At 43.1% G+C, this 20,467-nt stretch overlaps 1 protein-coding gene across 1 annotated transcript in view; it reads left to right on the top strand.

Moving 5' to 3' along the window:
• ift74 (intraflagellar transport 74) overlaps positions 1 to 20,467 on the top strand; it is a 64,447-nt gene that overhangs the window by 37,968 nt on the left and 6,012 nt on the right. Inside the window, exon 16 of the mRNA XM_055944322.1 lies at positions 1,559 to 1,685. Coding sequence (XP_055800297.1) covers positions 1,559 to 1,685 — 127 coding nt within the window. The remainder of the gene's footprint in view (positions 1 to 1,558; positions 1,686 to 20,467) is intronic.

The raw sequence follows: 20,467 nt of genomic DNA, 5'->3' as shown, positions 1-20,467 counted from the left end.
GAGACCAAGGAGGGCCTACAGCAGCACCAAGATCTTCTGCACAGATTCTGCCAGACCTGGGCCCTGACAGTAAATCTCAGTAAGACAAAAAATAATGGTGTTCCAAAAAAGGTCTAATTCCCACGACCACAAATACAAATTCCATCTAGGCCTAGAGCACACAAAAAAACTATACATACATTGGCCTGAAAATCTTCCACAAAACTATGAACGTTCCATCAAATGGAGCATAAAATTCGACATACCAATTAGGATCTGGCTAAAAATACTTTTATCAGTTATAGAACCCATCGTCCTTTATGGTTGTGAGGTCTGGGGTCCGCTCACCAGCCAAGACTTCACTAAATGGGATAAACACTAAATTGAGACTCTGCATGCAGAATTCGGAAAAAATATCCTCTGTGTACAACGTAAAACACCAAATAATGCATTTAGAGCAGAATTAGGCCGATACCCGCTAATGATCAAAATCCAGAAAAGAGCTGTTAAATTCTACAACAACTTAAAAGGAAGTGATTCCCAAACCTTCCATAACAAAGCCATCACCTACAGAGAGATGAACCTGGAGAAGAGTCCCCTAAGCAAGCTGGTCCTGGGGCTCTGTTCACAAACACAAACACACCCCACAGAGCCCCAGGACAGCAACACAATTAGACCCAACCAAATCATGAGAAAACAAAAAGATAATTACTTGACACATTGGAAAGATTTTACAAAAAAACTGCGCAAACTAGAATGCTATTTGGCCCTAAACAGAGAGTACACAGTGGCAGAATACCTGACCACTGTGGCTGACCCAAACTTAAGGAAAGCTTTGACTCTGTACAGACTCAGTGAGCATAGCCTTGCTATTGAGAAAGGCCGCCGTAGGCAGACATGGCTCTCAAGAGAAGACAGGCTATGTGCACACTGCCCACAAAATGAGGTGGAAACTGAGCTGCACTTCCTAACCTCCTGCCCAATGTATGACCATATTAGAGAGACATATTTCCCTCAGATTACACAAACCTACAAAGAATTTGAAACCAAATCCAATTTTGATAAACTCTCATATCTACTGGGTGAAATACCACAGCGAGAGAGAGGGAGAGATCTCTCTCTCTCTCTCTGTCTCTCTACTGGAACACTAGCGGAGGGAGAGGTTCAACTGATGTTATCCATCTGCCATGTGCTTGTCTGCTGTTCTCAGCGAAACAGCTCGGCCACTAAGTTCAACACTTGGACGTTGTTTTTGTTAAATACTCCCAGGTCATAGCTTGAACGTTGCCTTGTTCTTCTTCTATGATAGTGTGTTTATTATCACTGTAAACAGAGTTATCTGAATTAACCGTTTATTTCTATACCCCCAGCTGTTCTCTGTCTTGTCATTCACACAGGTTCTGCTTTAAGTCATAAAACTACAGTTTTTATAGACATGAAACTCCTAACAGATACTAGGGTTTTCATAAATCTTCTCAACACTGCATGTTGTTAAATTGAATCAGCTCGTTTAAAAGGAGATGTGTCTTGTGTGTCTTGTGTCTGTGTGTCTGTGTCTTGTGTCTGTGTGTTGATGCAGAACATGAATCGTATGCGTCAGATCTCGTCGGTGACGGCCACTGAGCTCAAGTCCATGCAGGAAGACCTGAGCTTCAAGGAGACTGAGATGCACAAGTCCCAAAACACAGCCAAGGGCTTGTCTTCAGGTTAGTACACAACACAACACAGCACCACAACACAGCCAAGGGCCATCCAAAGTGGGGTCGCCAGCTGGACGGTGTTTCCTCCGACACATTGATGCGGCTTGCTGCGGGCCTCAGGTTAGTCCCACACAGTGACGATAGTCTGTTTACAGCCAAGGGCCTCAGGTTAGTCCCACACAGTGACGATAGTCTGTTTACAGCCAAGGGCCTCAGGTTAGTCCCACACAGCACCACAACACAGCCAAGGGCCTCAGGTTAGTCCCACACAGCACCACAACACAGCCAAGGGCCTCAGGTTAGTTCCACACAGCACCACAACACAGCCAAGGGCCTCAGGTTAGTCCCACACAGCACCACAACACAGCCAAGGGCCTCAGGTTAGTCCCACACAGTGATGATAGTCTGTTTACAGCCAAGGGCCTCAGGTTAGTCCCACACAGCACCACAACATAGCCAAGGGCCTCAGGTTAGTCCCACACAGTGATGATAGTCTGTTCACAGCCAAGGGCCTCAGGTTAGTCCCACAGCTTAATGATGAGCTTGGAGGGTACTATAGTGTTGAATGCTGAGCTGTAGTCAATGAGAGAGCATTCTGACATAGGTATTCCTCTTGTCCAGAGGGGATAGGGCAGTGTGCAGTTTTTGCTTACCCCTTGCATCGTCTGTGGACCTATTGGGGCGGTATGAAAACGGAAGTGGGTCTAGGGTGACAGGTAAGGTGGAGTTGATATGATCCTTGACTAGTCTTCATGAGCTCATGTTGCGCAACATTTCTATAGGCTATGTATTTGCGTGAGAAAACAGAGTGATGGCCTCTATTAGAAAGAGGAGGGTCCCATCAGCTTTCTATAGGCTATGCAATTGCGTGAGAAAACAGAGTGATGGCCTCTATTAGAAAGAGGAGGGTCCCATCAGCTTTCTATAGGCTATGCAATTGCGTGAGAAAACAGAGTGATGGCCTCTATTAGAAAGAGGAGGGTCCCATCAGCTTTCTATAGGCTATGCATTTGCGTGAGAAAACAGAGTGATGGCCTCTATTAAAAAGAGGAGGGTCCCATCAGCTTTCTATAGGCTATGCAATTGCGTGAGAAAACAGAGTGACGGCCTCTACTAAAAAACTTTTGATGCTAGTGGGTATATTAATTTGGGATCTATCGCATCCCACAACTGTCCAAGACTATATTTGGAATATTTATTTATTGTACAGAATAGAAACGTTTGTACTTTGGGGGATAAGCTAGTGCTTTTGCTGCTCGTTATGCCTGCTCATCTTGTTGGCTGACAAAAAGTACACGTGGACAGTTTCTTCCAATATCTTCAATATGCACCTCTGAATTGGATCAGGACGCTCGCAGTTGCCTCCCTGATGTGTAATAATGTAACGGGGGAGGCTATATTACATGGATTTATTGTGAAGGTGGAGGCTATATTACATGGATTTATTGTGAAGGTGGAGGCTATATTACATGGATTTATTGTGAAGGTGGAGGCTATATTACATGGATTTATTGTGAAGGTGGAGGCTATATTACATGGATTTATTGTGAAGGTGGAGGCTTTATTACATGGATTTATTGTGAAGGTGGAGGCTATATTACATGGATTTATTGTGAAGGTGGAGGCTATATTACATGGATTTATTGTGAAGGTGGAGGCTATATTACATGGATTTATTGTGAAGGTGGAGGCTATATTACATGGATTTATTGTGAAGGTGGAGGCTATATTACATGGATTTATTGTGAAGGTGGAGGCTATATTACATGGATTTATTGTGCAGGTGGAGGCTATATTACATGGATTTATTGTGAAGGTGGAGGCTATATTACATGGATTTATTGTGAAGGTGGAGGCTATATTACATGGATTTATTGTGAAGGTGGAGGCTATATTACATGGATTTATTGTGAAGGTGGAGGCTATATTACATGGATTTATTGTGAAGGTGGAGGCTATATTACATGGATTTATTGTGAAGGTGGAGGCTATATTACATGGATTTATTGTGAAGGTGGAGGCTATATTACATGGATTTATTGTGAAGGTGGAGGCTATATTACATGGATTTATTGTGAAGGTGGAGGCTATATTACATGGATTTATTGTGAAGGTGGAGGCTATATTACATGGATTTATTGTGAAGGTGGAGGCTATATTACATGGATTTATTGTGAAGGTGGAGGCTATATTACATGGATTTATTGTGATGGTGTAGGTAGACTATATTACATGGATTTATTGTGAAGGTGGAGGCTATATTACATGGATTTATTGTGAAGGTGGAGGCTATACTACATGGATTTATTGTGAAGGTGGAGGCTATATTACATGGATTTATTGTGAAGGTGGAGGCTATATTACATGGATTTATTGTGAAGGTGGAGGCTATATTACATGGATTTATTGTGAAGGTGGAGGCTATATTACATGGATTTATTGTGAAGGTGGAGGCTATATTACATGGATTTATTGTGAAGGTGGAGGCTATATTACATGGATTTATTGTGAAGGTGGAGGCTATATTACATGGATTTATTGTGAAGGTGGAGGCTATATTACATGGATTTATTGTGAAGGTGGAGGCTATATTACATGGATTTATTGTGCAGGTGGAGGCTATATTACATGGATTTATTGAGAAGGTGGAGGCTATATTACATGGATTTATTGTGAAGGTGGAGGCTATATTACATGGATTTATTGTGAAGGTGGAGGCTATATTACATGGATTTATTGTGAAGGTGGAGGCTATATTACATGGATTTATTGTGAAGGTGGAGGCTATATTACATGGATTTATTGTGAAGGTGGAGGCTATATTACATGGATTATTGTGAAGGTGGAGGCTATATTACATGGATTTATTGTGAAGGTGGAGGCTATATTATATGGATTTATTGTGAAGGTGGAGGCTATATTACATGGATTTATTGTGAAGGTGGAGGCTATATTACATGGATTTATTGTGAAGGTGGAGGCTATATTACATGGATTTATTGTGAAGGTGGAGGCTATATTACATGGATTTATTGTGCAGGTGGAGGCTATATTACATGGATTTATTGTGAAGGTGGAGGCTATATTAAATGGATTTAATGGACTTTTTTAAATGTAGACGTTCCAAAAGGTCTGCATCAGTGACTTGTCGGCGATATGTGGAAGCCAAGAGATGCTAAATGTGTTTATGTTAATTAGACCAACAGTTATTTGCTTGACAATCACTGGCAGTCAAAAAAAATTGTGACATCCACAACACGAGTCTACCCTACTGTAAAACTCTCTCTCTCTCTGATGTTGGTTCTCTCGTCACTCTTTGACAACCAACTAAGACTCGATTTGTCAAACTGGGTAAAAAAATCTGCATTTTCAATATACCTCCATGGTGGCTTAGTGAGAACTGCTGACCGAAGAGTAAAGGAACCCCAACAGTACGGAGGATGTCTATAAACACTGTACAGGCTGAAATGAGAGATATCCCTCTGAATACTGAAGAAGTAGTATGCTGATTGACATGTTACAGTAACGTCTTTATATTGAAAACTTACGACTAAGATGTTTTATGGAATCTGTGTTCAACTCGATGTCTGTCATCCTTACTTTCCCCAGTTTCCTCCTTGCTGATAACAGTGACAGTAAGCATCAGATCCATCTCTACTTTATCTTCCTGACTACACGATAAAGCAATCGGCAGAGGATGAGGACAGCTTAATTGTCAGCAGCATAGTGACTCTGGTGCTCTGTCACACGCGCAGACACACATTGTTAGGCTAGGACTGGACTGTATTGCTACAGCCGCCCACACTGATCAGATCAGACCCCCCCCCGTTTCCTCCTCGTAACTTATCAAATATGCAGCTGGCTCAGGGCCAGGCGTTTCCTTCGTTTGTCTTCAGCCTCACAACGTAACGCTGTTCCCTCTAAATAATGTCTTATCAACGTAGCGCTGTTCCCTCTAAATAATGTCTTATCAACGTAACGCTGTTCCCTCTAAATAATGTCTTATCAACGTAACGCTGTTCCCTCTAATGTCTTATCAACGTAACGCTGTTCCCTCTAAATAATGTCTTATCAACGTAACGCTGTTCCCTCTAATGTCTTATCAACGTAACGCTGTTCCCTCTAAATAATGTCTTATCAACGTAACGCTGTTCCCTCTAAATAATGTCTTATCAACGTAACGCTGTTCCCTCTAAATAATGTCTTATCAACGTAACGCTGTTCCCTCTAAATAATGTCTTATCAACGTAACGCTGTTCCCTCTAAATAATGTCTTATCAACGTAACGCTGTTCCCTCTAATGTCTTATCAACGTAACGCTGTTCCCTCTAAATAATGTCTTATCAACGTAACGCCGTTCCCTCTAAATAATGTCTTATCAACGTAACGCCGTTCCCTCTAAATAATGTCTTATCAACGTAACGCTGTTCCCTCTAAATAATGTCTTATCAACGTAACGCTGTTCCCTCTAAATAATGTCTTATCAACGTAACGCTGTTCCCTCTAAATAATGTCTTATCAACGTAACGCTGTTCCCTCTAAATAATGTCTTATCAACATAACGCTATTCCCTCTAAATAATGTCTTATCAACGTAACGCTGTTCCCTCTGTCTTATCAACGTAACGCTGTTCCCTCTAAATAATGTCTTATCAACGTACCGCTGTTCCCTCTAAATAATGTCTTATCAACGTAACGCTGTTCCCTCTAAATAATGTCTTATCAACGTAACGCTGTTCCCTCTAATGTCTTATCAACGTAACGCTGTTCCCTCTAAATAATGTCTTATCAACGTAACGCTGTTCCCTCTAAATAATGTCTTATCAACGTAACGCTGTTCCCTCTAAATAATGTCTTATCAACGTAACGCTGTTCCCTCTAAATAATGTCTTATCAACGTAACGCTGTTCCCTCTAAATAATGTCTTATCAACGTAACGCTGTTCCCTCTGATGTCTTATCAACGTAACGCTGTTCCCTCTAATGTCTTATCAACGTAACGCTGTTCCCTCTAATGTCTTATCAACGTAACGCTGTTCCCTCTAAATAATGTCTTATCAACGTAACGCTGTTCCCTCTAAATAATGTCTTATCAACGTAACGCTGTTCCCTCTAAATAATGTCTTATCAACGTAACGCTGTTCCCTCTAAATAATGTCTTATCAACGTAACGCTGTTCCCTCTAAATAATGTCTTATCAACGTAACGCTGTTCCCTCTAAATAATGTCTTATCAACGTAACGCTGTTCCCTCTGATGTCTTATCAACGTAACGCTGTTCCCTCTAATGTCTTATCAACGTAACGCTGTTCCCTCTAATGTCTTATCAACGTAACGCTGTTCCCTCTAAATAATGTCTTATCAACGTAACGCTGTTCCCTCTAAATAATGTCTTATCAACGTAACGCTGTTCCCTCTAAATAATGTCTTATCAACGTAACGCTGTTCCCTCTAAATAATGTCTTATCAACGTAACGCTGTTCCCTCTAAATAATGTCTTATCAACGTAACGCTGTTCCCTCTAAATAATGTCTTATCAACGTAACGCTGTTCCCTCTAATGTCTTATCAACTTAACGCTGTTCCCTCTAAATAATGTCTTATCAACGTACCGCTGTTCCCTCTAAATAATGTCTTATCAACGTAACGCTGTTCCCTCTAATGTCTTATCAACGTAACGCTGTTCCCTCTAAATAATGTCTTATCAACGTAACGCTGTTCCCTCTAAATAATGTCTTATCAACGTAACGCTGTTCCCTCTAAATAATGTCTTATCAACGTAACGCTGTTCCCTCTAAATAATGTCTTATCAACGTACCGCTGTTCCCTCTAAATAATGTCTTATCAACGTAACGCTGTTCCCTCTAATGTCTTATCAACGTAACGCTGTTCCCTCTAAATAATGTCTTATCAACGTAACGCTGTTCCCTCTAAATAATGTCTTATCAACGTAACGCTGTTCCCTCTAAATAATGTCTTATCAACGTAACGCTGTTCCCTCTAAATAATGTCTTATCAACGTAACGCTGTTCCCTCTGATGTCTTATCAACGTAACGCTGTTCCCTCTAATGTCTTATCAACGTAACGCTGTTCCCTCTAATGTCTTATCAACGTAACGCTGTTCCCTCTAAATAATGTCTTATCAACGTAACGCTGTTCCCTCTAAATAATGTCTTATCAACGTAACGCTGTTCCCTCTAAATAATGTCTTATCAACGTAACGCTGTTCCCTCTAAATAATGTCTTATCAACGTAACGCTGTTCCCTCTAAATAATGTCTTATCAACGTAACGCTGTTCCCTCTAAATAATGTCTTATCAACGTAACGCTGTTCCCTCTGATGTCTTATCAACGTAACGCTGTTCCCTCTAATGTCTTATCAACGTAACGCTGTTCCCTCTAATGTCTTATCAACGTAACGCTGTTCCCTCTAAATAATGTCTTATCAACGTAACGCTGTTCCCTCTAAATAATGTCTTATCAACGTAACGCTGTTCCCTCTAAATAATGTCTTATCAACGTAACGCTGTTCCCTCTAAATAATGTCTTATCAACGTAACGCTGTTCCCTCTAAATAATGTCTTATCAACGTAACGCTGTTCCCTCTAAATAATGTCTTATCAACGTAACGCTGTTCCCTCTAATGTCTTATCAACTTAACGCTGTTCCCTCTAAATAATGTCTTATCAACGTACCGCTGTTCCCTCTAAATAATGTCTTATCAACGTAACGCTGTTCCCTCTAATGTCTTATCAACGTAACGCTGTTCCCTCTAAATAATGTCTTATCAACGTAACGCTGTTCCCTCTAAATAATGTCTTATCAACGTAACGCTGTTCCCTCTAAATAATGTCTTATCAACGTAACGCTGTTCCCTCTAAATAATGTCTTATCAACGTACCGCTGTTCCCTCTAAATAATGTCTTATCAACGTAACGCTGTTCCCTCTAATGTCTTATCAACGTAACGCTGTTCCCTCTAAATAATGTCTTATCAACGTAACGCTGTTCCCTCTAAATAATGTCTTATCAACGTAACGCTGTTCCCTCTAAATAATGTCTTATCAACGTAACGCTGTTCCCTCTAATGTCTTATCAACGTAACGCTGTTCCCTCTAAATAATGTCTTATCAACGTAACGCTGTTCCCTCTAAATAATGTCTTATCAACGTAACGCTGTTCCCTCTAAATAATGTCTTATCAACGTAACGCTGTTCCCTCTAAATAATGTCTTATCAACGTAACGCTGTTCCCTCTAAATAATGTCTTATCAACGTAACGCTGTTCCCTCTAAATAATGTCTTATCACTGTAACGCTGTTCCCTCTAAATAATGTCTTATCAACGTAACGCTGTTCCCTCTAAATAATGTCTTATCAACATAACGCTGTTCCCTCTAAATAATGTCTTATCAACGTAACGCTGTTCCCTCTAAATAATGTCTTATCAACGTAACGCTGTTCCCTCTAAATAATGTCTTATCAACGTACCGCTGTTCCCTCTAAATAATGTCTTATCAACGTAACGCTGTTCCCTCTAAATAATGTCTTATCAACGTAACGCTGTTCCCTCTAAATAATGTCTTATCAACGTAACGCTGTTCCCTCTAAATAATGTCTTATCAACGTAACGCTGTTCCCTCTAAATAATGTCTTATCAACGTAACGCTGTTCCCTCTAAATAATGTCTTATCAACGTAACGCTGTTCCCTCTAAATAATGTCTTATCAACGTAACCCTGTTCCCTCTAAATAATGTCTTATCAACATAACGCTGTTCCCTCTAAATAATGTCTTATCAACGTAACGCTGTTCCCTCTAAATAATGTCTTATCAACGTAACGCTGTTCCCTCTAAATAATGTCTTATCAACGTAACGCTGTTCCCTCTAAATAATGTCTTATCAACGTAACGCTGTTCCCTCTAAATAATGTCTTATCAACGTAACGCTGTTCCCTCTAAATAATGTCTTATCAACATAACGCTGTTCCCTCTAAATAATGTCTTATCAACGTAACGCTGTTCCCTCTAAATAATGTCTTATCAACGTAACGCTGTTCCCTCTAAATAATGTCTTATCAACGTAACGCTGTTCCCTCTAAATAATGTCTTATCAACATAACGCTGTTCCCTCTAATGTCTTATCAACGTAACGCTGTTCCCTCTAAATAATGTCTTATCAACATAACGCTGTTCCCTCTAAATAATGTCTTATCAACGTAACGCTGTTCCCTCTAAATAATGTCTTATCAACGTAACGCTGTTCCCTCTAATGTCTTATCAACGTAACGCTGTTCCCTCTAAATAATGTCTTATCAACGTAACGCTGTTCCCTCTAATGTCTTATCAACGTAACGCTGTTCCCTCTAAATAATGTCTTATCAACGTAACGCTGTTCCCTCTAATGTCTTATCAACGTAACGCTGTTCCCTCTAAATAATGTCTTATCAACGTAACGCTGTTCCCTCTAAATAATGTCTTATCAACGTAACGCTGTTCCCTCTAAATAATGTCTTATCAACGTAACGCTGTTCCCTCTAATGTCTTATCAACGTACCGCTGTTCCCTCTAAATAATGTCTTATCAACGTAACGCTGTTCCCTCTAAATAATGTCTTATCAACGTAACGCTGTTCCCTCTAAATAATGTCTTATCAACGTAACGCTGTTCCCTCTAATGTCTTATCAACGTAACGCTGTTCCCTCTAAATAATGTCTTATCAACGTAACGCTGTTCCCTCTAAATAATGTCTTATCAACGTAACGCTGTTCCCTCTAAATAATGTCTTATCAACGTAACGCTGTTCCCTCTAAATAATGTCTTATCAACGTAACGCTGTTCCCTCTAAATAATGTCTTATCAACGTAACGCTGTTCCCTCTAAATAATGTCTTATCAACGTAACGCTGTTCCCTCTAAATAATGTCTTATCAACGTAACGCTGTTCCCTCTAAATAATGTCTTATCACTGTAACGCTGTTCCCTCTAAATAATGTCTTATCAACGTAACGCTGTTCCCTCTAAATAATGTCTTATCAACGTAACGCTGTTCCCTCTAAATAATGTCTTATCAACGTAACGCTGTTCCCTCTAAATAATGTCTTATCAACGTAACGCTGTTCCCTCTAAATAATGTCTTATCAACATAACGCTGTTCCCTCTAAATAATGTCTTATCAACGTAACGCTGTTCCCTCTAATGTCTTATCAACGTAACGCTGTTCCCTCTAAATAATGTCTTATCAACGTAACGCTGTTCCCTCTAATGTCTTATCAACGTAACGCTGTTCCCTCTAATGTCTTATCAACGTAACGCTGTTCCCTCTAAATAATGTCTTATCAACGTAACGCTGTTCCCTCTAAATAATGTCTTATCAACGTAACGCTGTTCCCTCTAAATAATGTCTTATCACTGTAACGCTGTTCCCTCTAAATAATGTCTAATCACTGAAAAGTCCCAAATGGAACCCTATTCCACAAATAGAGCACTGCTTTAGGGCTCTGGTTAAAGGTAGGGCACTACTTTAGGGCTCTGGTTAAAGGTAGGGCACTACTTTAGGGCTCTGGTTAAAGGTAGTGCACAAATTTGGGGCTCTGGTTAAAAGTAGTGCACTATGTAGGGAGTAGGGTGCCATTTGGAATGCAGACACTGCCAAAGCCACCGCCAAAGCCACCCGCTAGGCTGTTACAAGTCCTTGATCCTGTTCTGTTCTGAGCCAGAGAAACATTGTTCCTTTCTTCTAGTCTGTCTTTCATCAGTGGGCTTTTCTTCACAGCTCAGTGAGAATAAGCTCAAGGCAATCTTAGTGAAGTGAAATAATGACACTTGCTTTGGAGGTAAATGATCAGCCCACGCTGGTGTTTTTTGTACTATGTAACTTCATAACAATTATAATCCTACTCTCTACATCGTTAATAAACAGACGATTATCTGTGCTCTACCAGCAGCAATGTGTCTGTGTGTGTGAGGCGGGATTCCTGTGGGGGGGGGGAGACAGAAAGGCTAGCCCCAGGAGGAAGCTGTAGAGAATGCACAGAAGTGCTGATGGGGCACTTTACTGCTCTGTACACAGCAGCAGCTCCCCCTCCACTGGGCCTGGGGCGCAACGCTATCAGTAGGAACCCGACTGCTTCCCCTTCCTGCTCTCAGACCCTGCCTGCCCCAGCACAGCTCCCTGTCTTTGGTCCCTGCCCCCAGCCTCTGCCCTCTGCTCCAAATAATTATCTCAGACCCTGCGGGCCCCTGTACTAGCCCCCAAGCCCAGACTTCCCCAGCCCATGCCTGTCTCAGCCTGCCTCTGTCCCAGCCTGCCTCTGTCCCTCCCTGTCCCTCCCTGTCCCAGCCTGCCTCTGTCCCAGCCTGCCTCTGTCCCAGCCTGCTTCTGCCCTTCCCTGTCCCAGCCTGCCTCTGTCCCAGCCTGCTTCTGTCCCTCCCTGTCCCAGCCTGCCTCTGTCCCAGCCTGCTTCTGTCCCTCCCTGTCCCAGCCTGCCTCTGTCCCAGCCTGCTTCTGTCCCTCCCTGTCCCTCCCTGTCCCAGCCTGCTTCTGTCCCTCCCTGTCCCAGCCTGCCTCTGTCCCAGCCTGCCTTTGCCTGCCCCTGTCCCAGCCCCTGCCCGACTGTCTTCCCCTTCCCCCAGACCCCGCCTTCCCCAGAGCCTGGGCCCTTAATCTCTATTGAACTCTAGCTCTGTCCAGTCAGCAACATAAATCTTTCTGGTTTCATCCAAAGTGGGATAATAATGGGCTAGCTCTAAGGCTGTAAAGGCTCTAGAAGGCTCTAAGAGGCTCTCTTACATTCTACATTTACATGTTAGTCATTTAGCTCTTATCCAGAGTCAGCAATTTAGCAGAAGTCTCTTATCTAGAGTCAGAGAGTCATTTAGTAGAAGTCTCTTATCCAGAGTCAGAGAGTCATTTAGCAGACGCTCTTATCCAGAGTCAGAGAGTCATTTAGCAGACGCTCTTATCCAGAGTCAGAGAGTCATTTAGCAGACGGTCTTATCCAGAGCGACTTACAATTAGTGCATTCATCTCCAGATAGCTAGGTGGGACAACCACATATCACAGTAAGTACATTTTACTGTTAGTTCACGGGAGCCGCTCAGCCCATGCTCTTCTCTGTCCTGGCACAACCTTCACCCTGAACTAGGACAGAGACCCTGCCCATCTTCCAGAAAACATCAAAAAATCCTCAAGAGTATTTTAAATAACACTCGCACTTGACTGACAAACCCTCCTCCTCCTCCTTACTAGCTGTGAGGCCCAAGAGACCTGAGGTTTCAGAACGGAGAACACGGGTTGGGGTGTAGAGTTAGATCACAGCCTGAAGGTAAGGAGGAGCATTTCCTCTTTCTGTTCTGTAGGTAAGTACCATGGTCTTGTAGTGGATGGGTTGGGGTGTAGGGGGTTTCAGCATAGCCTGAAGGTAGGGAGGGGCAGTTCCTCTCTCTGTTCTGTAGGTAAACACCATGGTCTTGTAGTGGATGTGAGTTTTGACTGGAAGTGGAGTGCGGAGGAGCGGGGTGACATAGAAGGACTTGGGGAGGTTGAACACCAGGCGGGCTGCAGCGTTCTGGATAAGTTACAGTTTGATGGCACAAGCAGGGGGGAGCCCAGCCAACAGAGAGTTGCAGTAGTCCAGACGGGAGATGACAAGTACCTGGATTAGGACCTGCGCCACTTTCTGTGTGAGGTTGGGTCGTATTCTACGGATGTTGTAGAGCATGAACCTGCAGGAGCTAGTCACTGCTTCCTGTGTGAGGTAGGGTGGTACTCTACAGATATTGTAGAGCATGAACCTGCAGGAGTGAGTCACTGCTTCCTGTGTGAGGTAGGGTGGTACTCTACAGATGTTGTGGAGCAGGAACCTGCAGGAGCGAGTCACTGCTTCCTGTGTGAGGTAGGGTGGTACTCTACAGATGTTGTAGAGCATGAACCTGCAGGAGCTAGTCACTGCTTCCTGTGTGAGGTAGGGTGGTACTCTACAGATGTTGTAGAGCATGAACCTACAGGAGCTAGTCACTGCTTTGATGTTTGCAGAGAATGACAGGGTGTTGTCCAGGATCACGCCAAGGTTCTTTGCACTCAGGGAGGGAGTCGCCACTGTCGAGTTGTCAACCATTGATGGAGAGGTCTTTGAGTCGGCAGGCCTTCCCGTGAGAAAGAGCAGATCCGTCTTGTTGAGCTTGAGGTGGTGGGCCGACATCCAAGCTGAGATATCTGCCAGGCACGCAGAGATACATGTTGCCACCTAGGTGTCAGAAAAGGGGAAGGAGAAAAGTAGTCATCCGCATAGCAATGACTGAGGCGAGTAACTTGGTGTATAGAGAGAAGAGGAGAGGGCCTAGAGTTAATCCCTGGGGGACACCAGTCATAAGAGTGCGTGGTGCAGACACAGATCCTCGCCACAACACCTGGTAGGAGTGGCCTACCAGGTAGGATGCAATCAAAGTGTGCAGAGCCAGAGACGCCCAGGCCTGAGAGGTTGGACAGGAAGATCTGATGGTTCACAGTGTCGAAGCCAGCGGATAGATCTAGAAGGATGAGAACAGAGGAGAGAGAGTCAGCTTTGGCAGTGTGGAGAGCCTCCGTGACACAGAGAAGAAGAGCTGTCTCGGTTGAGTGACACATCTTGAAGCCTGACGTGTTAGGGTCAAGGAGATCATTCTGAGAGAGATAACGAGAGAGTTGGTCAGAGACACCACGCTCAAGTGTTTTGGAAAGAAAAGGGATACCGATCTGTAGTTTTTGACGTCAGAGGCGTTGAGTGTTGGTTTCTTGAGGAGGGGATGAGTGACTCAGGCCATTTTGATGTCAGAGGGGACACAGCCAGTGGTCAGGGATGAGGGAAGTGAGGAAAGGGTCTGGAGAAGGGAGGAGGGGATGGGGTCGGCAGGCAGGTTGTCGGGCGGCCGGACCTCTCTAGTCACGTGATTTCATCTGGAGAGAGAGGGGAGAAAGAGGTCAAGGCGTAGGGTAGTTCTGTGTGAGTGGGACCAGTGGACTCAATAGGCTGAGTGAATGAGTGGGACCAGTGGACTCAATAGGCTGAGTGAATGAGGAGCGGATGTTGTCAACCTTCTTTTTAAAGTGGTTGACAAAGTTGTCCTCCGAGAGGGAGGATATGGAGGATTAAGGAGGGAGGAGAAGGTGGAAAAGAGTTTCCTAGGGTGAGAGGCAGAAGCTTGAAATTTAGAGTGATAGAAAGTGGCTTTAGCAGCGGATAGCGAGGAAGAGAAGGTAGAGAGGAGGGAGTGGAAGGATGATAGGTCCTCAGGAAGTTTTTCTCAATTTTCGCTGAGCTGCCCGCAGCCCTGTTCTGTAAGCTCGCAATGAGTCACTCAGCCACGGAGCAGGAGGAGAGGGCCGAGGAAAGGAGACAGTGCGAGTCCTGGGGATATGGAAAGGGAGGGTTGAAGAGGCAGAATGAGGAGACAGGAGGGAGAAAGGTTTAGCAGAAGGGAGAGGTTATAGGATAGGAGAGAGTAGTGGGAGAGACTGAGTGAAGATTGCGACTGGGTATAGGCTGAGTGGTTAGGGTTGGAGGAAAGGGAGACGTAAAAGGAAACAAAGTAGTGATCCCCTTCCTGCTCTCAGACCCTGCCTGCCCCAGCACAGCTCCCTGTCTTTGGTCCCTGCCCCCAGCCTCTGCAAACCTGGAGGGGTTTGCAGTCAGATCAGTAGGTGATCAGAGACCTGGAGGGGTGTTGCAGTCAGATTAGTAGGTGATCAGAGACCTGGAGGGGTGTTGCAGTCAGATCAGTAGGTGATCAGAGACCTGGATGGGTGTTGCAGTCAGATCAGTAGGTGATCAGAGACCTGGAGGGGTGTTGCAGTCAGATTAGTAGGTGATCAGAGACCTGGAGGGGTGTTGCAGTCAGATCAGTAGGTGATCAGAGACCTGGAGGGGTGTTGCAGTCAGATCAGTAGGTGATCAGAGACCTGGATGGGTGTTGCAGTCAGATTAGTAGGTGATCAGAGACCTGGAGGGGTGTTGCAGTCAGATTAGTAGGTGATCAGAGACCTGGAGGGGTGTTGCAGTCAGATTAGTAGGTGATCAGAGACCTGGAGGGGTGTTGCAGTCAGATCAGTAGGTGATCAACCTCTAGTAAGATGTGAGTTGGAGGGGACTGAGAAAGGGTGAGGTCAAAAGAGGGGAAAAAGAGAGTTGGAAAGAAATTAATCGAAGGCAGACGTGGGGAGGTTGAAGTCGCCAAGTACGAAGAGCGGTGTGCCATCGTCAAGGAAATTAGCTTATGAAGGTGTCATTCTCACTGAGGAACTCAAGGGCACCTGGTGGGCAATAGATGACAACAAAGTTAAAGCATGAGTGGACAAGTGACAGCATGGAATTCAAATGAGGACATGGACAGGTGAGAGGGAGAAAAGAGAAAATCTCCACTTCGGAGAAATGAGTAGCCCTGTGTCACCACCCTGACGACCAGATGCTCTCTGACTATGAGAGAAAACAGATGAAGAGAGAACAGCTGGAGTCACAGTGTTCTCTGGGTTGATCCATGCCTCCGTCAGGGCCAAACAGTCAAGGGACTGAAGGGCAGCCTAGGCTGAGATGAACTCAGTGTTCTCTGGGGTGATCCATGCCTCTGTCAGGGCCAAACAGTCAAGGGACTGAAGGGCAGCCTAGGCTGAGATGAACTCAGTGTTCTCTGGGGTGATCCATGCCTCTGTCAGGGCCAAACAGTCAAGGGACTGAAGGGCAGCCTAGGCTGAGATGAACTCAGTGTTCTCTGGGGTGATCCATGCCTCTGTCAGGGCCAAACAGTCAAGGGACTGAAGGGCAGCCTAGGCTGAGATGAACTCAGTGTTCTCTGGGGTGATCCATGCCTCTGTCAGGGCCAAACAGTCAAGGGACTGAAGGGCGGCCTAGGCTGAGATGAACTCAGTGTTCTCTGGGGTGATCCATGCCTCTGTCAGGGCCAAACAGTCAAGGAACTGAAGGGCGGCCTAGGCTGAGATGAACTCAGTGTTCTCTGGGGTGATCCATGCCTCTGTCAGGGCCAAACAGTCAAGGAACTGAAGGGCGGCCTAGGCTGAGATGAACTCAGTGTTCTCTGGGGTGATCCATGCCTCTGTCAGGGCCAAACAGTCAAGGAACTGAAGGGCGGCCTAGGCTGAGATGAACTCAGTGTTCTCTGGGGTGATCCATGCCTCTGTCAGGGCCAAACAGTCAAGGGACTGAAAGGCAGCCTAGGCTGAGATGAACTCAGTGTTCTTGACAGCAGATCAGCAGTTCCAAACGCTGCCAGAGACACAGAATTCAACATGGAGTTGTGCACACAGGGTACACTACATTAGAAGAGTTGCAGCCAAAGGGGTGGGGAGCTTCTGTAAAGCCTACAGTGAGAGGAGAGAACAGGTACAGAAAACACACACATAGTTGCCAAAGATACAAAAGAGCAAAATGAGACCTTCTGTAAATAACTAGGTAAGATACTGACAAGAGAGTGTAAATAACTAGGTAAGATACTGACAAGAGAGTGTAAATAACTAGGTAAGATACTGACAGAGAGAGTAAATAACTAGGTAAGATACTGACAAGAGAGTGTAAATAACTAGGTAAGATACTGACAGAGAGAGTAAATAACTAGGTAAGATACTGACAGAGTGTAAATAACTAGGTAAGATACTGACAGAGAGTGTAAATAACTAGGTAAGATACTGACAGAGAGTGTAAATAACTAGGTAAGATACTGACAAGAGAGTGTAAATAACTAGGTAAGATACTGACAGAGAGAGTAAATAACTAGGTAAGATACTGACAGAGTGTAAATAACTAGGTAAGATACTGACAGAGAGTGTAAATAACTAGGTAAGATACTGACGAGAGAGTGTAAATAACTAGGTAAGATACTGACAGAGAGTGTAAATAACTAGGTAAGATACTGACAGAGAGTGTAAATAACTAGGTAAGATACTGACAGAGAGTGTAAATAACTAGGTAAGATACTGACGAGAGAGTGTAAATAACTAGGTAAGATACTGACAGAGAGTGTAAATAACTAGGTAAGATACTGACAGAGAGTGTAAATAACTAGGTAAGATACTGACAGAGAGTGTAAATAACTAGGTAAGATACTGACAGAGAGAGTAAATAACTAGGTAAGATACTGACAGAGAGTGTAAATAACTAGGTAAGATACTGACAGAGAGTGTAAATAACTAGGTAAGATACTGACAGAGAGTGTAAATAACTAGGTAAGATACTGACAGAGAGTGTAAATAACTAGGTAAGATACTGACAGAGAGTGTAAATAACTAGGTAAGATACTGACAGAGAGTGTAAATAACTAGGTAAGATACTGACAGAGAGTGTAAATAACTAGGTAAGATACTGACAGAGAGAGTAAATAACTGGGTAAGATACTGACAGAGAGTGTAAATAACTAGGTAAGATACTGACAGAGAGTGTAAATAACTAGGTAAGATACTGACAGAGAGAGTAAATAACTAGGTAAGATACTGACGAGAGAGTGTAAATAACTAGGTAAGATACTGACAGAGAGTGTAAATAACTAGGTAAGATACTGACAGAGAGTGTAAATAACTAGGTAAGATACTGACAGAGAGTGTAAATAACTAGGTAAGATACTGACAGAGAGAGTAAATAACTGGGTAAGATACTGACAGAGAGTGTAAATAACTAGGTAAGATACTGACAGAGAGTGTAAATAACTAGGTAAGATACTGACAGAGAGTGTAAATAACTAGGTAAGATACTGACAGTGTAAATAACTAGGTAAGATACTGACAGAGTGTAAATAACTAGCTAAGATACTGACAGAGAGTGTAAATAACTAGCTAAGATACTGACAGAGAGTGTAAATAACTAGGTAAAGATACTCGAGGGAGAGAGAGTGTAAATAACTAGGTAAAGATACTCGAGGGAGAGAGAGTGTAAATAACTAGGTAAGATACTGACAAGAGAGTGTAAATAACTAGGTAAGATACTGACAGAATGTAAATAACTAGGTAAGATACTGACAGAGTGTAAATAACTAGGTAAGATACTGACGAGAGAGTGTAAATAACTAGGTAAGATACTGACAGAGAGTGTAAATAACTAGGTAAGATACTGACGAGAGAGTGTAAATAACTAGGTAAGATACTGACGAGAGAGTGTAAATAACTAGGTAAGATACTGACAAGAGAGTGTAAATAACTAGGTAAGATACTGACAGAGTGTAAATAACTAGGTAAGGTACTGACAGAGTGTAAATAACTAGGTAAGATACTGACAGAGAGTGTAAATAACTAGGTAAGATACTGACAGAGTGTAAATAACTAGGTAAGGTACTGACAGAGAGTGTAAATAACTAGGTAAGATACTGACAGAGTGTAAATAACTAGGTAAGATACTGACAGAATGTAAATAACTAGGTAAGGTACTGACAGAGTGTAAATAACTAGGTAAGGTACTGACAGAGTGTAAATAACTAGGTAAGATACTGACAGAGTGTAAATAACTAGGTAAGATACTGACAAGAGAGTGTAAATAACTAGGTAAGATACTGACAAGAGAGTGTAAATAACTAGGTAAGATACTGACAGAGTGTAAATAACTAGGTAAGGTACTGACAGAGTGTAAATAACTAGGTAAGATACTGACAGAGAGTGTAAATAACTAGGTAAGATACTGACAGAGTGTGTAAATAACTAGGTAAGATACTGACGAGAGAGTGAAGCCTTTCTCTCTTTCCTTCCTTGATGAACTCCGCAGAACCCTCTTAGTTTTGCGACGCAACCGCCGCTGAGAAAACAGGGGTGACTGAAGTACTAACATTGCTAATTGCCTAGCAGAGGTGGTGAGCACACATCCCTTTACTCATTTCTGATTGCCCTAGGAGAGGTGAATCCACTCCTCTCTCCAAATACAGCCACTGATTACCAAAACAAGTCACAAATTGCCCTGCCCCTTGAGCCTGATTGATGTGTCAAAAACGATCTGCAAATGATGAGTAATCAGCAGTTCACACACTGGGAAAACAGGCAGCACTTAAAACGTTGATGGCCCTAGCTTGCAAAAAGACAGTACCAGACCACAACAGATTAAGACAACAAATGATACTTGTCACTCCTGGAAATATCAGGAGTCCTCTAGCTATAGAATGAAGCTATAGAAGGAAGGAAATGGATGAGAGTTGATTCACTAAGTAATCAGAGTATGGAATATGATGCAGGATACTGTATAATGTGCAACGGTCCGGTTCAGGCTCCTGGCTCAGTAGCACTCTGTCAGCACAACAATGTTATTCTTCTAACAGCGAAAAAAGAAACACCCAAATTAACATTCTGTCCACTGTCAAGTGTTATCAGAGTTCAGATGTAAGCTGATGTGACAGTTTACTGTGAACTTGTTTTTATGCACTTCTCTTTAATGGAACTCTGTGGAACTCTGTGTAATGGAACTCGGTGTAATGGAACTCTGTGTAACTCGGTGTAAAGGAACTCTGTGTAATGGAACTCTGTGTAATGGAACTCTGTGTAACTCGGTGTAATGGAACTCTGTGTAACTCAGTGTAATGGAACTCTGTGTAACTCAGTGTAATGGAACTCTGTGTAACTCAGTGTAATGGAACTCTGTGTAACTCAGTGTAATGGAACTCTGTGTAACTCGGTGTAATGGAACTCTGTGTAACTCAGTGTAATGGAACTCTGTGTAACTCAGTGTAATGGAACTCTGTGTAACTCAGTGTAATGGAACTCTGTGTAACTCAGTGTAATGGAACTCTGTGTAACTCAGCGTAATGGAACTCTGTGTAACTCAGTGTAATGGAACTC

This window comes from Salvelinus fontinalis, chromosome 2, assembly GCF_029448725.1.
Source record: "Salvelinus fontinalis isolate EN_2023a chromosome 2, ASM2944872v1, whole genome shotgun sequence".
Classification (NCBI taxonomy): Eukaryota; Metazoa; Chordata; class Actinopteri; order Salmoniformes; family Salmonidae; genus Salvelinus; species Salvelinus fontinalis.
This window is presented reverse-complemented; position numbering and strand designations above follow the sequence as displayed.